This window comes from Semicossyphus pulcher, unplaced genomic scaffold (genome assembly GCF_022749685.1).
Source record: "Semicossyphus pulcher isolate SPU_LCO1_2020_fin unplaced genomic scaffold, fSemPul1.0.p SCAF_10, whole genome shotgun sequence".
In the NCBI taxonomy this organism is placed as follows: domain Eukaryota; kingdom Metazoa; phylum Chordata; class Actinopteri; order Labriformes; family Labridae; genus Semicossyphus; species Semicossyphus pulcher.
In genome coordinates this window covers 11883788-11909647 of record NW_027211604.1, presented here as the reverse complement: position 1 = coordinate 11909647, position 25860 = coordinate 11883788, and the positions used below count along the sequence as shown (strand labels likewise).

The window sequence follows — 25860 nt, the reverse complement described above, 5'->3', positions numbered from 1 at the left end:
TAAATAACAAACTCACACATACATTTCTAGTTTATACACTTAATTATGTATTCTTATTTGCAACAACCTCAAACCTGAAGTTAATTATACAAATAGCAGTTAGCATAGTATCAGAAAATAAGATTAGAACAAATACTTATGGTATGAAGAAAGTCTCTTCTGTGCGAGGAGAGGCAGGTCAGAGTAGATGGGACTTGGCAGTTGTCATCTGGGCTTCTCTTGTCATGGCTGTTTTGTTGAATTAGGCTTGTGACATCTCAGCAATGCTCGGAAGTGGCTTATCGTATCCCGTAACCACCCTTGTTGATACCTGATGTCAGCACGGATCAGACCTCACCTATACCAGACCTGCACTGACACCAAACCTCCCTCAGCCCACAGGATTGTTCCCCATCACTCTCAGCACAAACAGGCTAATGGGACGGGTGACCCCGCTGGCTCGAGGAACAATCTCTCTAAATTCTTGTCTTTTGTGATAAACCTCATCTGCTCTACGGGGAATTGATGGCTGCTGCTTTAGTGAGGGAAACTATACATCACATCACTCTGGTGCTCAGCGATGTGGACCAGACTTAACCTTTCTCTCCATCCTACAGTTCCTGGTGTTCTCAGCAGGGGGTAGTCAAATGACACAAGCATGTTAGTGCTGACAGAAATACAATGATAGCTGTAAGGAGGACAAAGCTGAATAACATTACGTCAATACTTTTGGATAATCTGCATTTGCATTTGATTCATGTTTTGTGCGTTTGACACCATTCCTGTTGTAAAGAATACCAACAGTATTTAAATAATGTAACATACTAGACAAAAAATGGACTCATGCTGATATGTTATAAAATACTTAAAATTGCTCAGGGCAAAGGTTTAGCTTTGTCAGTAGAGCAGGCGCCCCAGATACAGAGGCCACAGTCCTTGTGCAGCGGCTGCAGGCATGACTCCCGCTCTCGGCCCTTTGCTGCATGTCATCCCCCACTCTCTTCTCCCCATAGTTCCTGTCTCTCTTCAGCTGTCCTATCTAATAAAGGCAGAATAGCCGAAAAATACAAACAAACAAAAAAACAACTTAAACAACTGGCACTTCGTGTTGACTGATGTTCAATGCAGTCTCTGTATCCAGAGTAGCTCTACATATTTAAGGAGCACACCAGCCGTTTAGTATTGCATCGCAGTCAAATTTGGGGACTTACTGGAGAACAAAGAATAACCAACATTGGTGCAGTAGAGGTCAGAATATTCTCTAATATGAGTAAAGCTCAAGATGCAACCTCTTTGGTTTAACCATAGACTGTATAAAAAGATGGACGACATGTCAGCTCCTTCAAATCAAAGCCAAAGCATCTCTATCGCCCCCTGCTGACTGTCTACAGTATAGGTCATAAAGCCCGCCGCCTGCATGTTAAGAGATGAGATATGAGTCAAACTATAAAATCAAAATACACGTCAAATGATTTATTTTCTCAAACATGGTGCTATTAAAAGGGTCTCACGCCATTATTGAGAGATCTGTTGACAAATACGGCTCGTGCAGCCGATCTGTTCTAGATAAGTAGAGTAGAAGAGGATCGGCGAGAGGAAGCGCAACTTAAAAAATCACTACAGTCATGGAAGTTTCGATACCTGTGAACGTCTGCTTCAGACCAACACAAGAAGCTGTTCTGCTGTTAAATACGCCGACGTGCGGGATGCGCTGGACGTTCTTTTCGGTAAGTTAAGTGTTTGTTTATTTAGCGGAAGAGGCAGGACATCTTTACGGTGGCTAACGTGAAAAATAAAGCACAGCGCAAGCATCAGTGCAAGACGGCAGCGCAAGCCTTGGGGGTATTTTGGCTTAACTTTTGTACAGTGAGAGCAGATGGTAATGCATAGTCCATCTTTATATACAGTAACTGGGTTCAAGCCAGCGTGGACGTGAGTAAAAAAAAATGCAGTTCCTCGACTGGCCACTGGAGGCTGATGAAAGGAAGCAGCCACCTGCCTGCTAGGTGTCACCTTAATTAATTCAAGTCACTGAACTAAAATTCTTTGGTGTTAAAATGATGGAGTATTCAAGCCGAGGCAGCAAGTGATGTCACTGCTAACAGGACCATGAATGTATCACACTGCTGTGTGAATTACAAGCAGCACCAGGAGTCTGACTCGTTTGATATATTGGTTTGTTTTTTTTAACTTCAGGGGTCCAATTCAGCCTCTAGTAAAAACCTGAACAAGATGTCAGCAGTAGTGTAAGGTGCAGAAAAAAACCCACTTAATCATTTCATTTCATAATAAATAATGGACATCCAGGCATCACTTACACACCAGAACTACACAGAGCCTGGAAGAGAGAGAGAGAGAGGGAGCATGAGAGAGAGAGAGAAGATGATGATGAAACTCAAGTGTAAGAAGCTTATAAAAACACATCATGACCTGCAATTTGTGTGAAACGGCGGCTGTTCATGTTAAACATGTTAACTTATCTTGTTAGCAAAGTGTGACCTGTGTAAAATTACATCATTGTGAATTCAGTGCGTTTCTTTTGTCCCAAAAGCTTAATTAGCCGTCCATAGGTTGATGCAATCAGTGCACTGCATTAATATTTAAAACATGTGGCTATGAGAGGATATACCCTAATTTATACCTTAATTGTTACGTCAAATTCGTATTCATGTTCGCTCTGAATTCCCCTGACCCAGATACGACTTTATTCTTAATGTTTATATCCCAAAATGTCTGTGTTCAATAACAGAAGGCAAAAAACAATTACCTGTCAATCTACAAGAAGCAACACACAACACAGGTGTGTACAAAGTATATAATCAAGTGTATTTTCATATTTATCCACGTTCTGTACACATATTAAGATCCATTTCACATGAACACTATACAATAGCAATGAGTGAGGAATGGAATATTTTCTGAGTGCTGAGCAGCTCGAGTCGAATGGCACTTTCATAAAAAAAGAACAAGAAATCACAGAGCATGAAGAAGTAAATGTAGACATAACTCAACACAGAAAATGGCTTTATATTATCAGATCCATTGAGTAACAGAGTCAGCACATATAAAATGCACAATGCAACAAAACATTTGTTTGTCTCGTCCTTGTGTTTTCTCTGCACAATCTGTAAATAATGCAGAAACCGAAGAGATTTGCAGCTATCAGAGGAGAGTGTGCTCTTTGTCTGGATTGAAGTAAAAGGCAGTCTAAAATGTAACGTGTTAAGAGGAGTGGTAACAAGATACATCGAAATATCAGAGAAATATCAATACAATTCACAAACCTTCAATTATTCATCTCATAGAATAGTCTTTTCGTAACTGATATAAAAAAAACAATACATGTTTGGCTGCTTTACAAGGAATATCTATGTCTCAAAGATATGTTTACATTTTCTGTGTGCTTTTGAATTATCCCATGACAGTTTGGAGGAAGGAAAAGATCAAGGGAGAGCCAGCCTCTGCTGAGGTGGGAGAAAAACTCTCTTGAATGTGAATCCCCCAAATTCCTGTGAAGTTCAGGCTCCGGTGGTTTTGATGTTGACGTGGAAGCTGTAGGGGGTCGAGGGCGGCCGAGACGCTCATTCTTCTTCATACCTGTTCCCCCGCGTACACAAGGCTTTTTCACTCTGCTAACCTCCATATGTACATACAAGCAATGTTTACAGAGAAATACCTTCACTGGTGTGGACTCACAAGTATTCTTACTTGGGGATGGCACGGCAGATTAACTGTGAAATCTCACATAATTAATGCTTATGATCCTTCATACTGTAAGGTTTAAGGTATGTTAGGTGGTTTCGTAATCCCTTTACGATGCTGTATTCTCCACCAGGAGAGCCGAGTATCATGCTTCATTTGTGATTCTGCACCAGCAACATAGCAGCATCTCTGGTGGACACAGCGAGGCAGAGTGACTGGGGACTTTTAAAGCCTCATGATGTAACATGGAGGCTGCAGAGATGATGTCTTATCCAAATAAAGGCTTTTCTTTTTTGCAGTGTAGTCAGAATTACTGGGCCGCTCTCTGCTCATCTACCGGAACAATTCAATAACTGGCCTGTTCTGCCTCATATATCATAATGGGGACGTTGAGACTTGAGATAGGGCATTACAAAGAAGTACAAAGAAAACATTTAGGCAAATCTGTCCGGATGTTCTCAGCACTTTCTTCACTGCACCATGCTATATACAAAGCCTAAGTGGATATGCCTCTTGAACATAAAAAATAATAATGATACGCTAACAAAGAATCAGTGAACGCAGACTGAGTGCACGTTGTGACACAGAGGATGAGTCAGATCTCGTGCCGCAGATGAGGGTTTTATCACGAATAGGAGCTGGGCAGCCTTGACTCTTGAGGGAAATGTCACCTTTAAAAGCAAGATACAGTTGCTTTGTGCAGTTGATTTTTATTTCCTGTGAAATTTCTCTGACAAAACAGGGGAGCAAAAACGAAAGCTTCCTCTCTCATCCTCTTGTCCCAGTCCACACTCGCCCTCCTCGCCCTTCTAGACGTAATACTCTTTGTCCTTGTTCTTTTTGCCCTTTGTGATTGCCTTGGCCACGGAGGCCGTTGCTGTGCTTTTGTCTTTGACCACTGCTCCGTTGCCCTCCACTGTGGAATTGTTGGCAAAATTGTGGCCCTGGTCTGACTGGTAGGAGCCCTCGTCCCGGTTGCGGTACTTGTACATGGCATAGAGGAGGATAAGGATGCAGAGAGCAGCAGCAGCCACGATACCAACCACCATCCCCGTGGTGCTACTGGACTCCCTGATCACCTCCACGGCGCCGGGTTGGCTCTTTTCGTCGGAGGCTGTGGGGTTGGCTGTGGGCACATGGGGAAAATTGGGGGGGTAAGTTAGTCCTGGCGTGTTTCGGGAGGATGGAGGAGCAGGGGGCAGAAGCACCTGGTCACGGGTGTTCATTTTGCCTGCGGGGATGTGGAGCTGGTCAGGGTTGGTGGTGGGAACATAAGGAGGTAAGGGGCGGGGTTTCTGGACTCCACCCTCACCAGTGGTGGGAGGTGGAGGAAGGACTGTCCTGTCAGTGACCATGGGGGAGTTATTATTGTAAAAGTCCTCGTCATCTGATTCCGTCATCTCCCCAGAGCCGAAGGCCGAGACCTCCACAGGGTCACCACAGTCCTCCTGGTCCGGGGGGCAGGAAGGATGAGGAGGGAGAATCAGGGACTCTTTGGTGGTTTCAAGAGGGGAGAGGAGGGTAGGGGGAGGAGGGAGGACGGGGTAACGGGTGGCGATGGATGGGGGCTCAAGGGAATCCACTGTTATAATAGGCAACACTAATTCACCTCCTAGAAAGGAAACAGAAAAGGTAGGGGATCCTAAATTAGAACAGCTTTATATTCTGGCTGTGCTCATTAAAACAGAAGCACAATCAGCTCATTATGAAGAATATTAGTGAGAAATTGAGCTAGCTTATCAGTGACGTATCATCAATGAGATCACATTATGACTTCTATAATACGAGCTCATGCGCATCAACATTTGTAAACTATAACACCATGACGTTCGTGTGTGCAGCCCTGGATTCTTACATGGAGCCGATGTGTGGGTGTGCAGATTAAGAACGTTTCAATGTTATGCAAATGTGAAACATTAACAGCAAGAACATTAAAGAGCTCACATGTAGACACAAACATACAAGATGGCCCATGAAAGGCGGCAGCCGAACGAGGAGCGCACAACAAACAGAGCACATGACAAACAAAAGAAACAGTAAATCAAATTGCCATGCTGCTGTGTGCACACCTGGAAGCGGGTGGGGGAGGGGGAGGAGGGAGGGGTGACAAGAGAAATCACAGACAGGTTATTGTAGGAAGCACATGTGGAATATATGTGGAAAGCAACCAGTGCGTCTGGTGTGTGTTTAATCAACTTAAATAAAGACTCCTCACCATCTAGCTGTATGTTCATAATAAATCCCCCTCTCGTACAATCTATCACACCTTTTTCATTTCACTTTGATCAGACTCTGAGGTCACAATGTCCTCTGGCTGTGGAGGAATATTTCAGTCTGCAGAGTTTGGTTATTTATGGCCGCTAGGTTCTCTTTCATCATTATTTGAGTCACGCTTTGCAGGGCCGGTCAACAACAAACATTTCTGATAAGGTCATATTAATAATTGAAGCAACCGTAATAAGGGCACACTCCTTCTTAAGTTCCACAGCTTGTTTCTGTCACAAGCCTGATTTACTGTCTACTGTCACACACTCTTAATGACTGCGGTGCACTTTATAGAGTTTTTTTTTTAGGTCCAATTTAGTAACTTAAAGACACGACTTAAAAGCAAATACACAGGATGAATGGATGCTGGTTGAGTTTGCATACAAATGAGGACAGCTGTTTGAAGGAGACCCAGAATAAATGAGTGTTTAATAGTGTTGAAATGTGAGAATTTGGGAGCTTTTTTTTCTTGCATAAAATCATGTTTTCGACGTGTGTGACCCACCTGTTCCCGGTTCACACTCTTCCAGGTCCTCATCGTCGCTCGGACACTCGGCCGACGCCACCAAAATATCGTCAGAGTTCTGCGGCTGGAAGGAAAAAACAGAGAACATTGTTAACAAACAACACATTCCCATCATCCAGATTTGTGCCCTTGTTTTTATGAGTGTGTGTGCTGTTTGTTGGCTGTCCCATTAGATGAAAAAGTGCAGCATGCAGCACTGTACTCCTCCAATGTTTTCGCTCGGAGCAACACTAGCAAGACTACAAATCCACAATGCGCCCATATGCAGCTGCGTTTTATCCTTCTGCCCTGTGGCTGACTTTGTGTGTTTACAAACAGAGAGGGAGCAACACTGATGGAGAGGAAGTTCTCAGGGGAATATATGTTGTTCATCTTTCATTTAATTCCATATAATTTGCTTTTTGTACACGTTATTTTATCATTATTGCAAAAACTAAATCTCACTGGCTGAATTAGGCTTCAGTCTGTCTGAATCGGATTTTAGTGTGCACAATGGACGCAGAATACCTCTGCAAATCGGGAAGAGATGGCTCACTAATGGACTACTGTAATATATTGAATACACAGTGAAGGTAATTTTAGAGAAAATAGACCCGAGAAATGTAATAAAAAGTGGATTTTTAATGGGAGAGGCAGGGGGATTTATCTTTGAAACCTCAGGACTCCCAGTGTGCCTGAGATCCTTCCAGTTTGGCAGGTTTGCAGCGTGTGGATAAAAATCAGCTTGTTTGAAATGGTGGTTTGTCGCTCTCACCAGCCTGGGTGCAGTATTGTGACGGCTCAATGTGTGAAAATCTGTCCTTCAAATGTATTCAATAATAAGCCTTTTTTTTTGCATCCAGAATTAGTTCAAAAATATATTGAAGAGGGAATATTATTAATATCCGAGCACACTCAAAAATAAAGTGGATTGTGTGGTATATATAAAATCAGATGCATGTACAGGATGACACAGCAGGATATCATTATGAGTCATAACATACATGGAAACCTCAAATTATGAGCACAACGTAAACGACGTTTAGCTCTCTACTCAACAAAGTACACATTAAGAATTATATAATTCCTCTTCTGCCTCTCAATTGGAAGGTTGGTGGTTCGATCCCTGACTGCTACAGTCACATGTCAAAGTGTCCTTGGGCAAGATACTGAACCCCAAATTGTTCCAGAGGGCACTGAGGCCTTTGCCATCAGAGTGTGAAAGGGTGAATGTGACATGCAGTGTACAAGCGCTTTGAGTAATCGAAAGACTAGAAAAGCGCTAAATAAGTACAGTCCATTTACCATTCATAATCATTTGTACATTGGAGGAGAATGATGACTGATTTCATTAATCAAACTTTAATAAATATTGATTCATCACGGTGGATTAAGAACGGTATCAAATAACCAATGGGTCGCCATAAACACTCGTTAGAAACTTGTTTGTAATTAAAGGAATGACAAAAGACACAACATATTCACTGTCCGTCTGTATGTGCATGTAACAAATAAAGATCTTGAATCTTGAATATGCAATGTTTTTGTATAAAAAAAAAGGTACTTTTTTATTCCTTTCTTCTTAAGATTAGACATTTTAAAATTCATTGCTACTCATGTTTGAGATTACTCGATGGGCAGCGCCATTTTTAAACATTATGTTAACTTTTAGAAATGTTCTTTAAATTATATGGGACAGTAAAACTTTTTAAAAACAAACACAGTGCCCCTCCTGTAGAAAACACACTTTTTTATATATTTTGATTTATTTTAACGTAATTATTTTTCAGAGCCTCTCCTTCCTCCTGAAACCAACAAAGCGTTTTGACATTCAAAGGTCAGACCTTAGCCACGATTGGGTGACAGTATTTGGAGTGACCGCGTAGCCCCTTCCCCACATGTGCGATCCCACATGGAGGAGCGGCCGCACTACACTGTCACTCAAAGTTGTAGAAAACATGGCTGCTCTAGGATAGGTTATTTGGCCTTATATGTACGAGCCAGAATCGCCAGGAGGTATCAGAATGGGAAGTTGAAATCTTGACTTGACTACGAGCTGGTGCAAGAAGGCAGCCTGAGGTGGATGACGCTGAATGACGATTGGTCGATTTCAGCAAATGCAAGGTTCAGCGTAGAAACCTGCAGCTGTTCTGAACGTCCCATTTCAGAGGCGACCTTTTTAAACATGTAACTCTGGAAAAGCAGTTTTCACTTTTTCACTGTGAACAATAAACACCCAAAAATGTGAAACCTGTGCACAATATGAGAATATCCATTTAAAAGACATGGCAACTTTAAATCGCCTTACTTGTATCTTGAAAACTGAGATGAAACCTTTATCAAGGCTATAAAACACTTAACCTCCTACTGTCTCTTCAAACATTCCTTTCTGACCTTTGAGATGCTCTCTCTTAAGCTGGGTGAGCGCTGTCTACGGGTGGTGGTGGTGGCCATAGTGGTGGTGGTCTCCATGATTGTGGTGGACATATCGGACACCGCCAGCGGGGTGGCAGAAGTGGTGTCCGTGGTCATCACAGTGAGCGAGTCCCCGACCAGACGCAGGTTCCCCTCCACCTGCACGCTGGGATCGTTTTCTGCGGCCAGCTTGAGCACCTGGAGGCCGTTGTAGTAGAGGCCTGAAATCTGACCCTGGAAGGGTCGACCGTGGTCCTGACCGCCAATTTTAATGGCTGCCTGGCTGTTAAAGATGGTCAACTGTCTCCCTGACAGACAGACAAAGAAAGAGGCGGGAAATGGAGAGAACAGTAGAGCAGACAGAGAGAAGTCACATTGGAGAGCTTGCACAGAGACGTCATTTGAACCAGGTTGGCTTTAGTGATTATAACATTAGAAGTTATTTGTTGGTTTAAATGTTTAAAAGGGGAATGTAAGTTAGCAATAGTTTACATCCATCAGGTGAGGCTCAAGCCTATATTTAGGTGCCTATTTAATAGTTTTTGAGAGAAGTGAAATCGTCATTTTGAATTGGCACTGACTTAACAAACTGTCTGTGGGGAGAAAAAGACAGATGGTTTCCAGGAAATCTATTTATCTCTTAACTCCAGAGCAGACGGTGCAGGGATGCACATCTTACGGCTTCTTTTTACAAGAAAATTATTAAAATGGCAGTCTTACTATAATTCAGCCTGTGTAAATCTTAATTACAGTAAGAGCCCCTCCCTGCACTGACTCCATCAGCCATTAAAACACGCTCTGCTCTGGTTTCCCTCTCGTCCAATTGTTTCGCCTCCTGAAAGATATCTAATGGCACCATTGTCAGCAGCCTCACCGATAAGCAGTGTTACATCACAGGAGAAGGACTGCAGTAATGGGCCCTTCTCAGGGGAATACTTATTAGCAAAGTTAATGGCTGCAAACAGTGATCTGCTTTAACAGCCTGTCAGGGCTGTTTTGTCTTAGCAAAAAAACTTGGGGAGTCTGACGTGGTCGTTGCAGAACAAGGTGAGACAACACAAGGTTGAAGGGAACAAGAGGGACAAGGAGTTCATTTGGTGGATTACAACCAGGAAGCCAGGATATTATGTCTTCATACATTTGGGTTTAGGAGTAACGGTTATGTCACATGTTAGTTTGGCTGGTGTTAATGTTAAACAGCATTTTAATGGGTAGATAATTACACACAGTATCTAATTACACACAGTGATTAAGAGGGACGATAAAGGGTTAGACAGGGGTTATGTGTTTTTAGTTAACGGTTTAAAATCGTTGTTAAGGTGCAGCTTTTCCACAAGGTGTAAGGATGACAAAGAATATAGAGCAAGTATGCTACAGCCCTTTGCTTTGACACTCACTTGAAATCAACTCAGAGTTATATTTGGATGTTCAGAATTCAAAGCCAATAAGAAGTAACAATTAAAAAAGAGGCCTGTATCCGGGTTAACCTGATCCTTGTCACCCTTGTCTTCTGGCACTGCACCTCTCATGGGGGAAAGGTTATTTAGTAGTTATTTCAAGGATTCATTAATTAATCAATTAATTTTTACCTTTATCGAGTAGCCACTCGTCTACTACCCGACCAAGTCTGTATGGGATTCTGTGTCTAGCAATAGCCAGTCGTTCAATATCATAGTGTCCTTCAAAGAATTTGGAGAGACAGATTAAAGGTTAAAGTCTGCAGGCTGAAAGATCACATGGTTAGAAACAGTGTCATAGAGGCTAACAGGTTTAACAAGTTATCAATTTTAACTCAGCTGTGAGTTAAAAGAAACTTGTGCTTTACTAAGAGTTATCTAGTTATCATGAGTAACAGTGTTAATGCTAGTTAGACTAACGTTTAGGCTATTTATAATGAGCTACACTAGTTAGTGTCATTTAGTTCATTTTTAAGCAAAGCATAAACTTTAAAAAGCAATTACAGTAAAACGTCAAATGGTTTTATTTACTGAATAAAAAGAGGTTCATTCAGGGAAACAAAAAGAGAAATCAATCAAATTAGCAATTTTCAACATTTTACTAGAATCATTATAGAGCGCTAAAGTCTCAACCAACCATGTTCCACAATTTTCTTTATTAAAAACCCATGGGAGCTGTTGATGTTAAACTCGCACTTTAATTGGGAGATTTTTTAGATGCAAAGCCACACTGTGGAATCAGAGCGAGCAGGTCAGAAGCTGCTCTTTAGTTGGCCGTGACTTCAGCTCTCTATTTCACACATGCAAACACAAAAGAGCAACTAATCCAATTAAATCTACTTCAGGAAATATACTGCATGAGGCAAAATTCAATACTATGAATCGCCAGTGTGTGGACAATGGAGGAGCCTGGCTCATTCAGTCCTGTACTGATTTAGCAACGAAGAGTTTCTATCAGTCAACAGCCACATCGTTTCCACAAGGTGCTGACTTTACAGCCAGTAATTCTTGTTGACATTATTAAGTAATTAATAAACCACTTCATGTGTAGGGTACGTGGTTATAATAAGGACATCAAAGAAACATGTTTATCCCACATAAAGTGAATAAAATTACAATTTAAAGTTAACCATGTTGTTGGATGTGGGATATAATGCACTGATAAAAAGGATTAGGATTAATGTGTGTAATGGATGTTGCACGGTGGTGCAGATGTTAGCGCTGTCCCCTCACAGCTAGAAGGTTCCTAGTTTGGACGAAGTGGGCCTTTCTGTTTGGAAGTTGCACGTTCCCCCCGTGCATGCGTGGATACCCCACCGGGTACTCCGGCTTCCTCCCACAGTCCAAAGACATGCTCGTTAGGTTTATTGGGGACTCTAAATTGCCAGTAGGTGTGAGTGTGAAAGGTTGTCTGTCTCTGTGTGTCAGCCATGTGATTGACTGGTGATCAGTCTAGGGTGTACCCTGCCTCTTGCAACGATAGCTGGGATAGGCTCCAGCCCCCCGCGACCCTGAACAGGATAGGCGATAATGGAAAAGGAGGCACAGTACGTGACAGTAAGTGAAGCTTATTTAGACTATGTTTTCAATTGAGGGTTAAAAAAATAAGTACTGCTGCAAATGTGTTGAGAGATAAAGGCAGCGCCCTCCTACCACAAATCATAGGTGCCATTTCATATCAGTGCTGCGTTACCTTGTAGTCTTAACTGTCACCTACTTGATGTACACTCCCTGTACAAAAGCACCCTCGTTTATAATTGCTGCCACACTCCTTTTTCAAAAAACCACAGATTGCTGAGCGGGAGCTGACAAATAGTGTGCGACACACACGGTGATCACCATTAGACAGTTTTGATTTATGTGCGACTGCGGCATGTGTGCGGCACGCGTGTGTGTGTGCTGTGAGCACCAGCTGGAGGCAGAGGGGGGGACTTGCTTTCCTCCCGCTATGCCAGCTGGTGCACCTGTTCTAAATAAGGTTAATTGGTTGATTGGTTCAGAACAGGTTAAAGCACAGCCGGTCGTGATCTCAGTGTGTATTATTGGTATATTGTATATGAAGGGAGGGGTGTTTGTGCGTAGGTTGAAACCTTTAGATGATGGAAATCTTTGTTTTTTGGCGAGATGTCTCTTCCTCTTATATATTTGTAGATTCTCCGTTTTCAAGATTGAATCTACTTGAATTTAAGTTAATTTAAAATCATGGAACGCATCATTTTACATGTGTCTTACGTTGTTACGTTAACAAAATAGATAAGGTAACATTGATACCGATCATCCTCAAACATTTATTAAGTACGTGACACATTTATGACAGAGCTGAGGCCTTCATCTGACACAATACAGTATAAATTCAGCCAAATCTGTCAATCTGTTTATGTAAAACAGACAAAATGCAAAGGTGACCTTTCCAGTAGAATGATGTATGTAAATTTAAGCATATTCCTAAATAAATTGTCCATGTCAACAAGAATTTATCAGCTGAATTAATGGCACCACATAAACCGTTGTCTGTCAACACCGTCTCTGTGGACACAGAGCAGAGGATGGCAGCTTAATAACTAATAGATAAGGATTATATCAGGACTTCAAGCAGAAATCTGATAAACATATACGACGCCACATATGCTTATGGCTAACATACATAACAGGAAAGATTAGAGAGTAAAATGCTTCTTTAATTTGCTGTAACAGAAAATCTCTCGTCTGCTGCATCCCTCCACCTGCCTGACAGACCGGCTGCAGAAACAACAGCGGCTGCAGACATTATTTCCATTGCTGGATATAGTTAGGAAGGCAGCTTGAGGCAAATGTATCAATTTCAGATTATAATATTGTTCAGCCAATACCGCATGTCCAATCGTATGTGTGTGGAACTTAATAGATAGCTTATGGAGCGATGAAATGACTAGAAGGGAGAACTGAATTAAACTGAGCCACCAGGCAAATTGCCAATCAGTTTTTTTTAGCAAACAGTATATTTCCCAACTGCTCATTTGAAGATTGATGTTTGAAAGACAGACATGCAATCCTCTCTCGCTAATCCAGATGCTTCATGCCATCTCTCTCTCTGAGCCTCCACGTAGTTTGTCCCATCAGTCTTACCTGGAGGGTAACGCTCAATAACCGGATGGTTGTCCACCTGGAGAGTGGCATTGCCACCGCTGCGTGTGAAGCGCACAACATGGTACTTGCCGTCGTTTACTATGACAGCAGGCTCATCGATTGTGATGTCATCAGTGCCCACATTGAAGATGACACCGATCTTTCCTTGATCCTGCAGGTGAGAAAACAAAGAGTCTGAAATATCACATATTCACTCAGAATGTGTGAAACTATAGAGTCTCCACGTCTTCCAGAGCTGTCGAGCTGGAGACCTTGTTGAGGCAGTAACAGAATATCTTCAGTGACACAGACAGTATGTTTAGCTCTTTCTTTAGGGTTCAGTGCCATTCTCCCTCAGCAGCCGGCTCAGGTTTCCCGATGTGGATCACTCTTGACAGAATCCTGCCGCTTCTCTTTTGGTTGACCAACTTCTCTCCTTGTCAGCCTCTCCCTGCTCCTGCCAGCCTTCCTCAAAGATCAAAGCTGCTTCTGGAGCCAGCCTTTAGATGCCACTGATAAGAAACAAACTGTGTGGGGTCTCGTGTTCCTGTCTTGCCTTTGTACACTCTTTTGCTTAAAAGCAGCACAAGGTCAAAGTGCAAAGGTGGTGTTTAAGAAACAGCTCACGATTCTGCAGGAGTACACAGAGACAACCTACTAACTTCTAGATAAAAACAATCTTACACTGCAGAACCCTACAATGCAGACAGTGTCTTTAGTAAAGTATGTCTCACATGCACGCTTGCACATAGGTATAACCTCATAATATCAATATAAAGCGACCTCTGCAGCTCCCCTCCCATCACTCCTCTCTGAGCTGCGTGCTATAAAAGAGTCTGCAGGTTTTTCTTTACTTTTATTTATTCACTTTTATTCTCCACTCCAGCAGCTGCTTGCACTATATTCCACCTCCAACCCCAGAGAGGAAGTAAACGGTGAAATTGGCTGGTGCCGTGTTTTATTGAAATGAAATCTCGACTGCCACGGCGCCTGCACGGCACACAATGTGCACATTATTTACAGACCTTACAGACACGATGTAAATATCCCCGACAGAGGGCCTCGCGTTGGATTTCTCTACTGTCAGAATCCACAGCTCATTCCTTGACATGTGCCATTTAATATATCTGAATGTTCCCTTCCTCTCATACGTCTAATACTGAATGTCAAGTATGTAGGCTTCTTTTCTCGCCTTGACGGCGGGTGCTATTGTGTGATGTAAAACCTGTCTGTGAGCTCTCCTCTCTCCCCATAATCATATGTAAAATCCTTCTAGAAACCTTTTGAATTTGACATAATTATTCATTCTGACACAGTCGGTGTTAAATACAGAAGTGTTACGTCCTCAGAGACCTTGAAAGTCCTGTTACTAATATGATTTTAAGCTTGAAAAATTAACCTTCATTATATTTTATTATTACACGAGCTCCGTCTCCCCACACAGCCGTGTTATCTCTCCTTATCATCCATGAACTCAGGAGGAGGCGACTGTGATTTATGACACATAGCTACAGCAGGATAATCAGATTCACACCAGTCAAACATGATGAAAGCCCTTCATGACAAACGTCTACTCACTCACAGCTACTCATTATAATACTGTGAGATAATTAGAGACAGCGCGTCTGTAAGATAGTCAGAATTAAGTCTCATATTAGGACACACGTGTCCGTGTTTTTAAACACATCATTAATATTCCTTATAGAGCATAAAGGAGACATCTCTTGTTTACTTGTGTTCCGTGCTTGCGGAGCGGCACAGCGTCCAAGGTTCAATCTCTCGCTCAGAGAAGCAAACTGATGAGTATTCATCAGGCAACACCAGGGGAAAGCAGCCTAAGGTCACATTCAGCCCTCTGTCGTCCTCTGGAAAACAATTAAAATCTCTGAGGCCAGAGCAGAGTGCCGGGGGCTTCATACGGCTTCAACAAACAGTTGCTTCTGTTTTGCTAACTCAGTCTTAGAGCGCGATTACAAAACAGCCCCGGAGCACCTTTCGACAGCTGGCGGAGCAACACAACCGCAGCCCCCGTTTCAGGAACAGAAACCTTTCCTGTTACGTTACTATTCCTTTAGCAGCCCACGGGTTTGGGTATGAAGCTAGTCAGGTGTGTCCTGGTGAAAAGCCACGCAGTCTCCCACCAAGCTGTTTTGACATCAGCTCTGACAGGGAGAGCGTTTCCTCTGAGCGCTGTCTCTCCCTAAGGCAGCTCTCATCGTGGGAGCTCAAACCTCCTCTGAGCTGCAGCCAATTCATATTACAAAGATTATTGTAAGGGTACATTATTTTAAGCATTCATCTTTGCTTTGATAAGAAAAACCCCTAAAAAGGACTGTTGGACTGACAGCTCTCCTGTGATGTCATGTGATTAATTGTTAAATATAGCACAGACTGGAAAGATAAGTACATCTGTCTGGTACAGATTGTTGCCGGCCAACTTTCTCACATTTTCGTGAGCACATTCCCTCAGAAGCAGTCGGGGAGTTTGCTTCGACACTGATGTGAATTGAGAGACTCCTTAACCTTCCCACTCCCACAAGAATGATTAAAATGTCTCTTCATTAGACTCAACACAGTGATCGGTGAGTACGGCTATTATAAAAGGAACCGAGTAAATAAAAACAATTGCAAAGCACTTTTTTAATCCTGAGGGTGTAACAAGCTTCTGTTACTTTCTTTTCTAAAGGAGATGTCTGGATGGGATCATTATAAATAATGAAAAATCTTCAAACTGCTCCATACGCTACCAAGTAAGCTGTTTTCTAATTCCTTTGAACTGTTTCACATTTCCCAGATGATCAAAGGCACCTTTTTTTGTGTCTACCTGAACATTTCTTCTTGTTATTGTAAAGTGTAGTTTAGCTGTGGGGAAAACTGCGATTGCAAAATATAAAAATATATATGAGGAACCAGAGCGGACAGCATCAGATTTCGTACCTAACTGAATCTGCCTCGTGAACACATGTGGAGCACATACAGCTGCACAGTGAGAGGGCAGCTGGAGCACTGCCTTTCAAAGTGAAATATACACATTTATGAGTTCTTGTGAAGCATTTCCATCCCACCAAAGACTGAGGAGGAGCATTTATTAGGCAAGATTTTCCTATTCAGAATATAAATTCGGGAGCTGAATCCGATGCCTGATTGAGACTCTATTAAAATTCATCTGAAACGGACTGAGTGGAAAAACTTAGGTCCAACCAAACCTCATCAGGCTAGTGTAAAACTTCATCATCTCTTGTCCTGTAGTCGAAGCTCTTCTGTGTAGAACTGCTCCTTTAACATTTCCAATTAACTCTATTTGTTTTATCTTTTAGACCCTCATTAAAAACATTTTTTAGCAGCACTGACCTCTCTGATGTAATCTCTGGTGGACTGGGGATGGTTTAAGCTCTTGGTCTTTAAAGATTGCGTATGTACAGATACACTTCATTATGTGACCATCATTTTTGCAAGCTCCTGTATAAGTAATTAAAGTTTATTTGTTGAATATGAAGTTATCTGTAATTTAAAATGGCCAATATACATTTGTATCTGTGATAATAGTTATTAAAGTCATATGTAAAAGGTTATGAAAATGCCTTGTTAATATCAGGTACCTCCATTTATTATGATGTTTATGGGAGTTGGCACGCCTGCATAAACAATAAATAATTATGTTATAATGTGAAATGTTGCACGCAGGGCTGGCTCAATGCACAGGCGATATAGGCGGTCGTCTAGGGCGCGCTGGCTTGAACCTCAAACATTTTAATGAAGCCCTGATGTTAAATTCAAGACACACACCTTCTGTTCCGCGCGCATTAACCGTCACTCTGACGCTCTCTCTCTCTCTCTAACTTCCTCGACCACTCACTCACTGCGCACTTCCTGACACAAGTTACAAGAGAGGAGAGGAGCGATGCATTCATGCCCAGTTGGAAAAACTCAAACTCGATCTTTTAATAGAGGGGAGGGAACGTTCTGTTGTTTAATTAGCTCGCCCTACTCGTCTAATCACACATGTGATACAGACAGACAGACAGACAGACAGACAGCATGTATTAAAAAGGGAGAGGGAGAAAGACAGCAGCGTGTGATGGAAAGAGAGATAGAGGAAAGAGACAAAGAATCTTTGTTAAAACTGATTACTTTGAATGTAAATAAAGAGTGCATAAAATTGCATCAAAATAGACCTAAATAAATCTATTCTTGGGGGACAATCCCTTAGACCCCCCTACTGGGGTCTAAGGCCTCACAATGTCGTCATATCCCAACACATTGTAGTAAGCTCGATCGATCTGTAACGCAATACAAACTCTAATAATCAGGTCCCTTCTGGATAACTGTGTTGCACACTGGCCTGCAAAATAAAAAATTATATTGTGTGGCAGAAAAAAATCATATTGTTACGGGGCTGACGTCGACGTTATTGACATCATCGATTACGGAAATACGTCGCTGGAGCACAGTAAAGTTATGTGCCTGCAGGAACGGCTCTTGTCACTCATTGCTGGCGGTCTCCTAGGGCGCCACGTTCTGCTTGAGCCTCAAACGTTTTGAATGAAGCCCCGGTACGATGTTAAACACAAGCTCTTTCTCTCTGCTCCGCTCGTATTTACCGTCACTCTACCGCTCTCTCTCTCTCTCTCGTACTCGCTCGACCGCTCACACCGTGCCCTTCGCGACACGAGTTACAACGGGAGGAGATGCGTTCAGGTCCAGGTGGGAAAAACTCTTTGTTCTGTAAAGCCCCATGCGTTTTAAAATCCTTCTAAGTGTACACATACTTTTTACAATATCATCCACCGTGCTCAGTAACAGCAGAATCTCGCTATATCTCAACCCAAGCATGAAGTAGAACTAAATCAAATACTGTAAATGAGCCATATTTTTCAGTTTGTTTCATGTTATAACATGAAAATATCCTGTTATAACATTAAACTCTTCATGTTATAATGTTTGAGGCAGCTTCTCCCCGTCATCGCCTGATTTACAGCGTTTCATAAGGTTATTCATCATACTGTGGTTTTGAACAGAAATCCGTCTGATATCCGAAGAAGATTATAGGAAGTGAACTCTGTTCTAAAGTGCCTCATCCCTGTAGCACATTAAACTCATACATCATTTGTTTCCTCAACTATTTTCAACCCTCCCTTGTGGCCAAGTCTTATTTTCAACAGTGTACTGCTTCCTCTCTCCGTCTTCACCCAGTTTTTACACTCTTCTGTTCCTAAACAGGCTCCCCGATACAGGAAACAGAATGTGATGAAATTAATAAGATACATAAATAAATTCACAAGAGATGACAGCTTAGGTCCCTACGAAACAGGAAGGTGTGATCATATGAGGCTTAGTTAGACAAACCAAAAAAGACAACCTCAACAGCCTCTGCACTCTTTTTTATTCCCCTCCGCTGAGCAGTAATAAGGTGTCAAAGTAAGCAATCTGTCAGGGTGCAAGGACTTGGCAGATGCTGGGAAAGAAATCTTTTCAGCTGGCTTTGCACGCAAGGCAGAAGTCTTTGCATTTACTCGCAGCAGTCTAAGGCTGCCAAGGTCAGTTTCACACTTTTAAACTGGGAATACAATTTAAAGGAGACAGTTTGAAAATATTCAGAGGATGTGGGCTTTTGTTCCGAAAATGTCTAGAAAGTGATGAAGAGTCAATTTCTTTTGCTCCAATAAAAACATTTCTTGTTGTGGATGTGTCCATAGTATTTCGCTACCTGAGCTGCCCTCTATGAAGGTCACAGTTAACCATCGGAAAACACCAGCTCGGAAAAGTGAATGCACTTCATTGAATGTGAGCGAGTTTTTAAAAATTACTGGATTTAATAAATACTGAGTGAAATTAATGTGACCTCGTCTTTGATTCAGTAAAATTCCATCATGTTTTGCACATTTGGATTAAAAGCTGAGTGACACGTGCCACATAGGGCTGCACTATACATCACCTTTTCATCATCATCACATCATGACAAGTTGCAATAAACACATTGCAAAAGTCGGAATTTATCGCAATGAATAAGAAAAAATATTTTATGGAAACAAGCCGCGCTTTCTCACTCAGCATGCGAAAATGTTCACTATCAGACGGAGCCCTGCGTGTAATGGCTTCGCTTTCACATCGTTTTGATGCAATCAGATGAAGCCCGAGCAGCTATCAGCTCCCCTCAGATTACAGGGTGTCAATTTAGTGTGAGCAGAAAACCTTAAGAACAGCACATAGACAGAAACTAAAGAGTTATATGGAGTCAGATAAGGGTCAAAAAGATTTTGAGCTCGCAAAATAATGTTGACAAATAACTTCACAGCCCACAGTATTCTGTGTTTTGTGGGCATGGGGAAAACCATGCATGCAAGTATCTAAATTTGTGAATGTGTAAAAAAAAAAAAATGTTCTCACACATTCAAGTTTGTGAATTTGTAAATATGTTTTGCTGGTGTAGAAATATGTTGTGCTCACAGAAAAGATTTGCAAATGAGTTAAAAGTTTTGTATCTGTATAAACTATTTGTGTATGTGGACTTAGAATCTGTGCCATAATATTTTAGGTGAGCTGATTGGCTGGTTTGCTGAGGGGTTCAACACATCCATACGCACATGCAGATAGGAAATTTGCGTGTTTGTAACTCAGACTTTGTCAAATCTCAAAGTTGAAAATATTGTCTTATTTACAAATCGACAAACTTTTATGTTTTACTTTAATGTCAATTTTTTTTACGCATTCAAAAATTTAGAATTTTTTTTTCACATGCACACAAAACGTAAAATACAACTGCGGAGTGTGAAATTATTTGTGAACATTATTTTGCAAGCTCAAAATCTTTTTGACCTTTATGAGACTCCATAGAGTTATAGCTCATATGCACTATTCAATCTTTGTGTATTTATTGCACATCATATAGTTGTCGCTATATTGAACAAGGTAACCAAACATCACAGAGTTTTCTCATATCCTGCAGGCCTGATGTGCCATAAAAAAAATGACAAATAAATTCCTTAAAGGCTCTTATTAGATTTGCCAAACGTACATTTGAAGAAATCCCTTTTTCCTCTATTAAGAGGTTTTGACATTTCAGTGCAGGTTGGAAATAATTTATTATATGAAGACGGCTCGATAAATTAGAAAAAATGTGCCTTTTGAAGTATTTAAAAACCACTTTATTTCTGGGGACAGTTGTTATTTTAGAAATTAATTTATAACCATAATTCTCGTTTTTTATGTGGACACAGCAGAGCGTCCGCTAATAAGGGTCCAACTCCAGTTGTGATTTTTGCCCTGAGCTTTGACAACAGGTGCGATTTTAATTATTACAGCGCTCGCAGACGTCTGACAGATCTCCCCTCTGGTCTTCATCATGGCACATCTGTCCTGTGGCTACATGCTAAAAAGACTGATTTCCCTCCAGAGCAGACAGTCGCTGGCAGCTGCTGTGGACTCACTCATTCCCACCGACACACAGACACACAAATGTTCATCACCAGGAAACATCTCTCGGCCTGCTGACTTGTGTGTTATTGTTCTCTCTTTTCTTTTGGTCATTGTTCATTTGTTCATACTTTATCTCAGAGTTTGGACACAGATGCTGATTAACAGTGGAACGAACAAGCTGTGACGAACTCGGCCTGATGTTTTTGTGCCAAGTTAGAATAATGGCTCAGTCGAGTCAGAGTTTGAGTCTAAAAATAGATCATAAGTGGTTTATCTATATTCATTTCTCTTTCATTTCATCAAATAGAGACTGTAGCATCGGCTCTCCACCAGCAAGGCATAGGAGAATAGAATCACCTTTTTTCAGGGATATAACCTTTACATGAGCGCTGCTGGATTTGTTTGCATGACGCTCATGTGTGAATGAATTGCTGAGGAGAAATCTGAAAAGGAGCTGAACTCTTTTTTTTCCTCTCTCAAAAACAAAGGTTCAATTAGCTACAGGCTGTTTACTTCCGAACACTTGAGAACAACAACTCAATAATGTTGCTTTTTGTTTTCCTCAGCAAAAACAAAATGTTTGGAAAATGATCTAAAAGTTTGTTATCTTGTGTTTGCGGACAGAGTGGCCTAATTTCCACAGCTCCAGTAAGTAGCACATTTCACATTGTCCTGATTAACTTGATGTCTACGGGGTTTTTTTCGGACACTGCATTTATAATCAAAAATAAAAGGCTTCTTCCTGCAGAGAATGGTTCACACTCCTAAAAATGATTCTCTTAAAAAACATCAGAAACAAATATACAGATCGTATCCAAACATCACTCTGTGTAATATTTCTACCAATTATGGTCCATAGCTGTCCGCAGTTGGAAACCAAAAAAAAACTATGCACGAATATTCATGGGACTGCAGACTACTCATTTTCACGGTGTAATACCCCACATTCATGCTCAAAGCCCCGATCGGTGATCCCCATACTTACTATGTGCAGCTGGAGATAGTCTCCGAGCCCGTTGGTGCTCACCACTCGCACCAGGATGGCGTCCTTCTGCTGCGTGCTGAAGCCCACGGCTAACCGGTCGGCTCGGGTGCTCGGCCGCTCGTTGGGGGCCCAGGTGAAGGTGATGAGAGCGCCGCCTTTCCCGAAGATGTATGTGGTCCCAGCTGAACGGAGACAGAGAGAGAGAGACGTGGTGAGACAGACAGACAGAGATATTAAAGAGGAAGTTTTAAGAAGTGTAAATAGGTTGTATTGATAATATTAGTAGTGGATGAAAGGACAACTATTTCTAAAGTTTTTATTTCTAGTGTTTTAATTACGGTGCAAAGTAAGAAGATGCAACTTAGGTTCCTTTTCCCTACAAACCAGAGTGAGTGGAGCCCCCTCCACCTCGCTGCTCTGCACACAAACCGTCATTTTTCAAAATAACGCAGCAGGCAGAGAGCGGCTCAAAGCATAAAGATAGGAGGAAAGATTTATTAAAGAGGTCTGCTCCCCTCTTAAATCACACTTAGTGGCCTAATTTACAAAGTATGATGAAGCTTTGCATTCACAGATGTAAAATAATGGCAACAGATGATCGTTAAAGTCGCATCTTTTATTTTTGTGATCCTGCATCGCTGCAGATGCTGAGGCATAGCTTTGGCCTGGAATGGTTTTGCATAATTAAGCACAACACATAAACCAGAATGAGACAAATAGATTATATCTACAGCTTTGCATATGTGAGGTTTTTGTTTTTTTATATGCAGGATTTCTTATAATCCATTATAGAAAGCACCAGTGTCTTTCCTCCCCGGTGAATGAATACATAATGGATCTCTCTTTGAGGGTCACAAAATCAAGACAGTGCACTTTCCTATCATTAAATAAATATTTTACTGCAATCATCATTGGTCTGGTCTTATCCTCCTACTGTCTTTATCTTCAACTCAAGCATCATCTCCAGTAACTACAGCACTTATCTATGTTCTCTACTGACTCCTAAAACTGTAAAACTTTCAGCGGCTGCAGCCTTCCGTCACATGTACGCAATATATTTGTTATTCCTCGAACAAGATCTGTCTTTGGTAAAAGTGCTTTCAGTGTTTTTGCTCCACTACCTTGATCTGAGTTACAGGAGCATCTCAAGCTGGAGCATTAATAGCATGGAAGGTCATAAAAACAGGATGAAGGATTATTTGACCAACGAATGCACCGGTCTTACTGCTGATCGCTGTTAAATTATTGTTTAATGTAATTACGGCTTGTTTTAGTCTGTTGTGAAACTGTTTTGCTGCTGTCTGACCAGGACTCTGTTTTAAAAGAGATTATTCCTGGTAAAATAAAGGTAAAAGAAAAAAATAAAAATAAATACAGTACTTGTTAAAGATTTTCATATAAATAAATGTCTGTTAAGTCACTATCTATTGCCGAATGAGGTAACACAATGGTGATTGAGCCTATGGCCCACTGATGAAAGCCTTTACATTTGCAGTATAAAGTATTATTATGGACTGGGTGTCTGTGGCGACATTTGCGTAAAAAGTCACAAGCGGCGCCCAGTTAGTGACGCGTTCTCCATCAGCCAGCAGTGGTTGGTCTGCCAGAGAGGGTAGGCGGAGCTAAGCGGCTGCTTTTCCGGTCTCTGCAACTGTTGCAAGTAAACAGTAATCTACTATGGCTGAACAAACAAAGAAATGATGGATGACTACAGATACAACTTCAACAATAAGTGAAAATCCAAAGAAAAAGAAACAAATTTGACGCTCAGATGACGGCAAACAGTCTAAAAAGGAAAGTGATCATCAGCGAGGAAAATCAAGAGTTACAACCGGAGCCAACCGTGGACGTCACACATGCAAGTGTGCTCCCGCAATTACCGTTTATCACCAGGTGCCGCCAAAGACAACAAAACTGAGATCTTCGAGATTGCAACTTTAAGCTAGTGAGTAGATGCACTATACTATGGCTGTTTTTGAAACTGCATACTATACTAGCAGTGCATACTGATTTGGCCCAAATGTAGTACACAGTATGCAAACAAAAGCAAAATTTGCAGTATGCCAAAAATACCCGGATGTCGTTCTGATTCGGAAAAAATCTTCAGTATGCATCAGACCAGTCTGCCTTGCCTACTGTATCCCACAATGCAAAGCGCTGGAACGTCAGACCGGCAGTTGAAATGATGGACAGCAGCAGCATTTGAGCAGAAGGGGGCGCTTGAACAGCTCCGTACTACATACTACCACCAAAGGCAGTATGCAGTATGTAGTATACAGTATGCGATTTCGAACACAGACAAAATGTACTACTTTAAGAGGTTGGCCAGACATGTTTACATGGTTTTTACTCATATATGCAGATTCTTATCTGATCTGATCTAATTTTGTTTCCATTTATGTTCTTTTATCTTCATTTTTCAGACCTTTTGATTTATCCAAACATCCATTTTTCATAGGATACATACAAATATTCGCTTAAACTGTTAAACTGTACTTTAATAAAGGATGTGAAAAGTAAGTGATTAATGAGAAGTGTCGGTTTAAAAAAGCACAGATTAAAGCTAATTTATCCACCTGCTCACACAGGATCTTGCAGATTCACGTGTCTCCTTAAACTTTCATCATGCAGGTTATTCATGTGCACACAGGAAGTGTCCTCCAGATAAATGAGGCACACTGGCGTTAATTCGTCAGCTATAAATCTTGTGAGAATTTCTGATACCTGAGAAAATCCATGAAAGCTCGTGTTAAAATCCATTTTCTTGTAAATCACATTTCCTGATATGATATATTCCTAACCCATCAGACAGCCCAGCTTGTGGATTTTAACAAAGAAAATTGTGAATTCAAATATGAAATTTCGGTCAAATCAACATAAGCTGTGTTAGGCAGTGAATGCTCTTTCAGAGGAATAGGACTGCGAGTGCTGACTGAAAATACTGCTGTCTTCACATATAAAACTTAACACAGCGGGAGATGTGTAGTCATTATGATACATGTGCAGCAGAGACAACCAGCACCTTTAATAGTACACCTCAAATACTTGTTTTTCTCTGTTTGTTTTAACACCTGAAACCGAAGTGTTGTTATTACAACTTTTCAAACTTGAACCTCTTAATCTAAGCGCAGAGAACACTTGAAACAAAATTGTGGCCTCAGACTTGAGTACTCTTCTGCTGGGTGTAATGGGCACTCAACGCTGAGGCTTCTTATTGACAGGAAGCGCCTGCTGCTTTGATGCTTTCATAACATGAAACACTCCAAAGACTCCATAACACCTTGTACTGACTTTGAGTTTAATTAACAGAGAAGGTTCTTTGACAGTGTTTGTTTCCAACCAAATTATTTCTCACTGAGGTAATCCTAATTAATGTCTGGGATTTGTAGTCAAATTTGAGTCTGTGACATGAGTTACATCAAGGAGTTTCAATGAGTGCTTTTAATGGTTCCTTGTTAATGTTATCAGCACTCTTAGCCTGCCCTTGTTTCTGCTCAATGAAATGTTTTCTGTTGGAGAGAATATAGGGGTAGAAGTAGTTCAGTCTGTAGGGACTTGCGCACTGGAGGGTTGCCAGTTTAAGTCCCGGTACGGACCAAGTATGGAGAGGAAGCTGGAGTGATGCTAGTTCATTACCTGGGCGAGGTCGAAGTGGCCTCTTACGTGGCACCGTAAACTGCTTGGGTTTGCAGCCCCCTCACTCTGACATCTCTCCATTAATGCATGTCCATAGGGTCCTGTTTGTGCATGTGTGTATTTCAGGCCTATGTGTGTAGCATGTTTCTAATAACAGAGTGAAGAAATTGAATTCCCCCTCTGTGCTGTTTGCTTTCACATGTTTATAAAATGGCTCTTTGGACGTATTTTAAAATGTAATATCTTCCCACTTTTTATGTGAAACATAATAATAGGGAGCAGACAAATCATGAACATGTGTACAGTTATAAAATTGTATTAAACAGCACTATTTCAAGCACTACTGCTTTTGTTAATAATGCATGTTTTTGGAGTACCAGGACCACAAACAATCC

General features: G+C 41.4%; 1 protein-coding gene across 2 annotated transcripts in view; it reads right to left on the bottom strand.

The window, feature by feature from the left end:
- Positions 1–2986: 2986 nt before the first annotated feature.
- The window catches only part of LOC138594075 (neurexin-2-beta-like), a 35224-nt gene continuing 12350 nt past the window's right edge, over positions 2987–25860 (bottom strand). The window contains exons 2-7 of one of the 2 annotated variants that reach the window (XM_069665156.1): positions 21830–22011; positions 13429–13600; positions 10456–10545; positions 8846–9174; positions 6452–6536; positions 2987–5293 (exon numbers count right to left, since the gene is read on the bottom strand). In XM_069665156.1, coding sequence (XP_069521257.1) covers positions 4491–5293; positions 6452–6536; positions 8846–9174; positions 10456–10545; positions 13429–13600; positions 21830–22011 — 1661 coding nt within the window. In that variant the 3' untranslated portion in view covers positions 2987–4490. The remainder of the gene's footprint in view (positions 5294–6451; positions 6537–8845; positions 9175–10455; positions 10546–13428; positions 13601–21829; positions 22012–25860) is intronic. The other variant, XM_069665157.1, reaches the window with a different exon arrangement.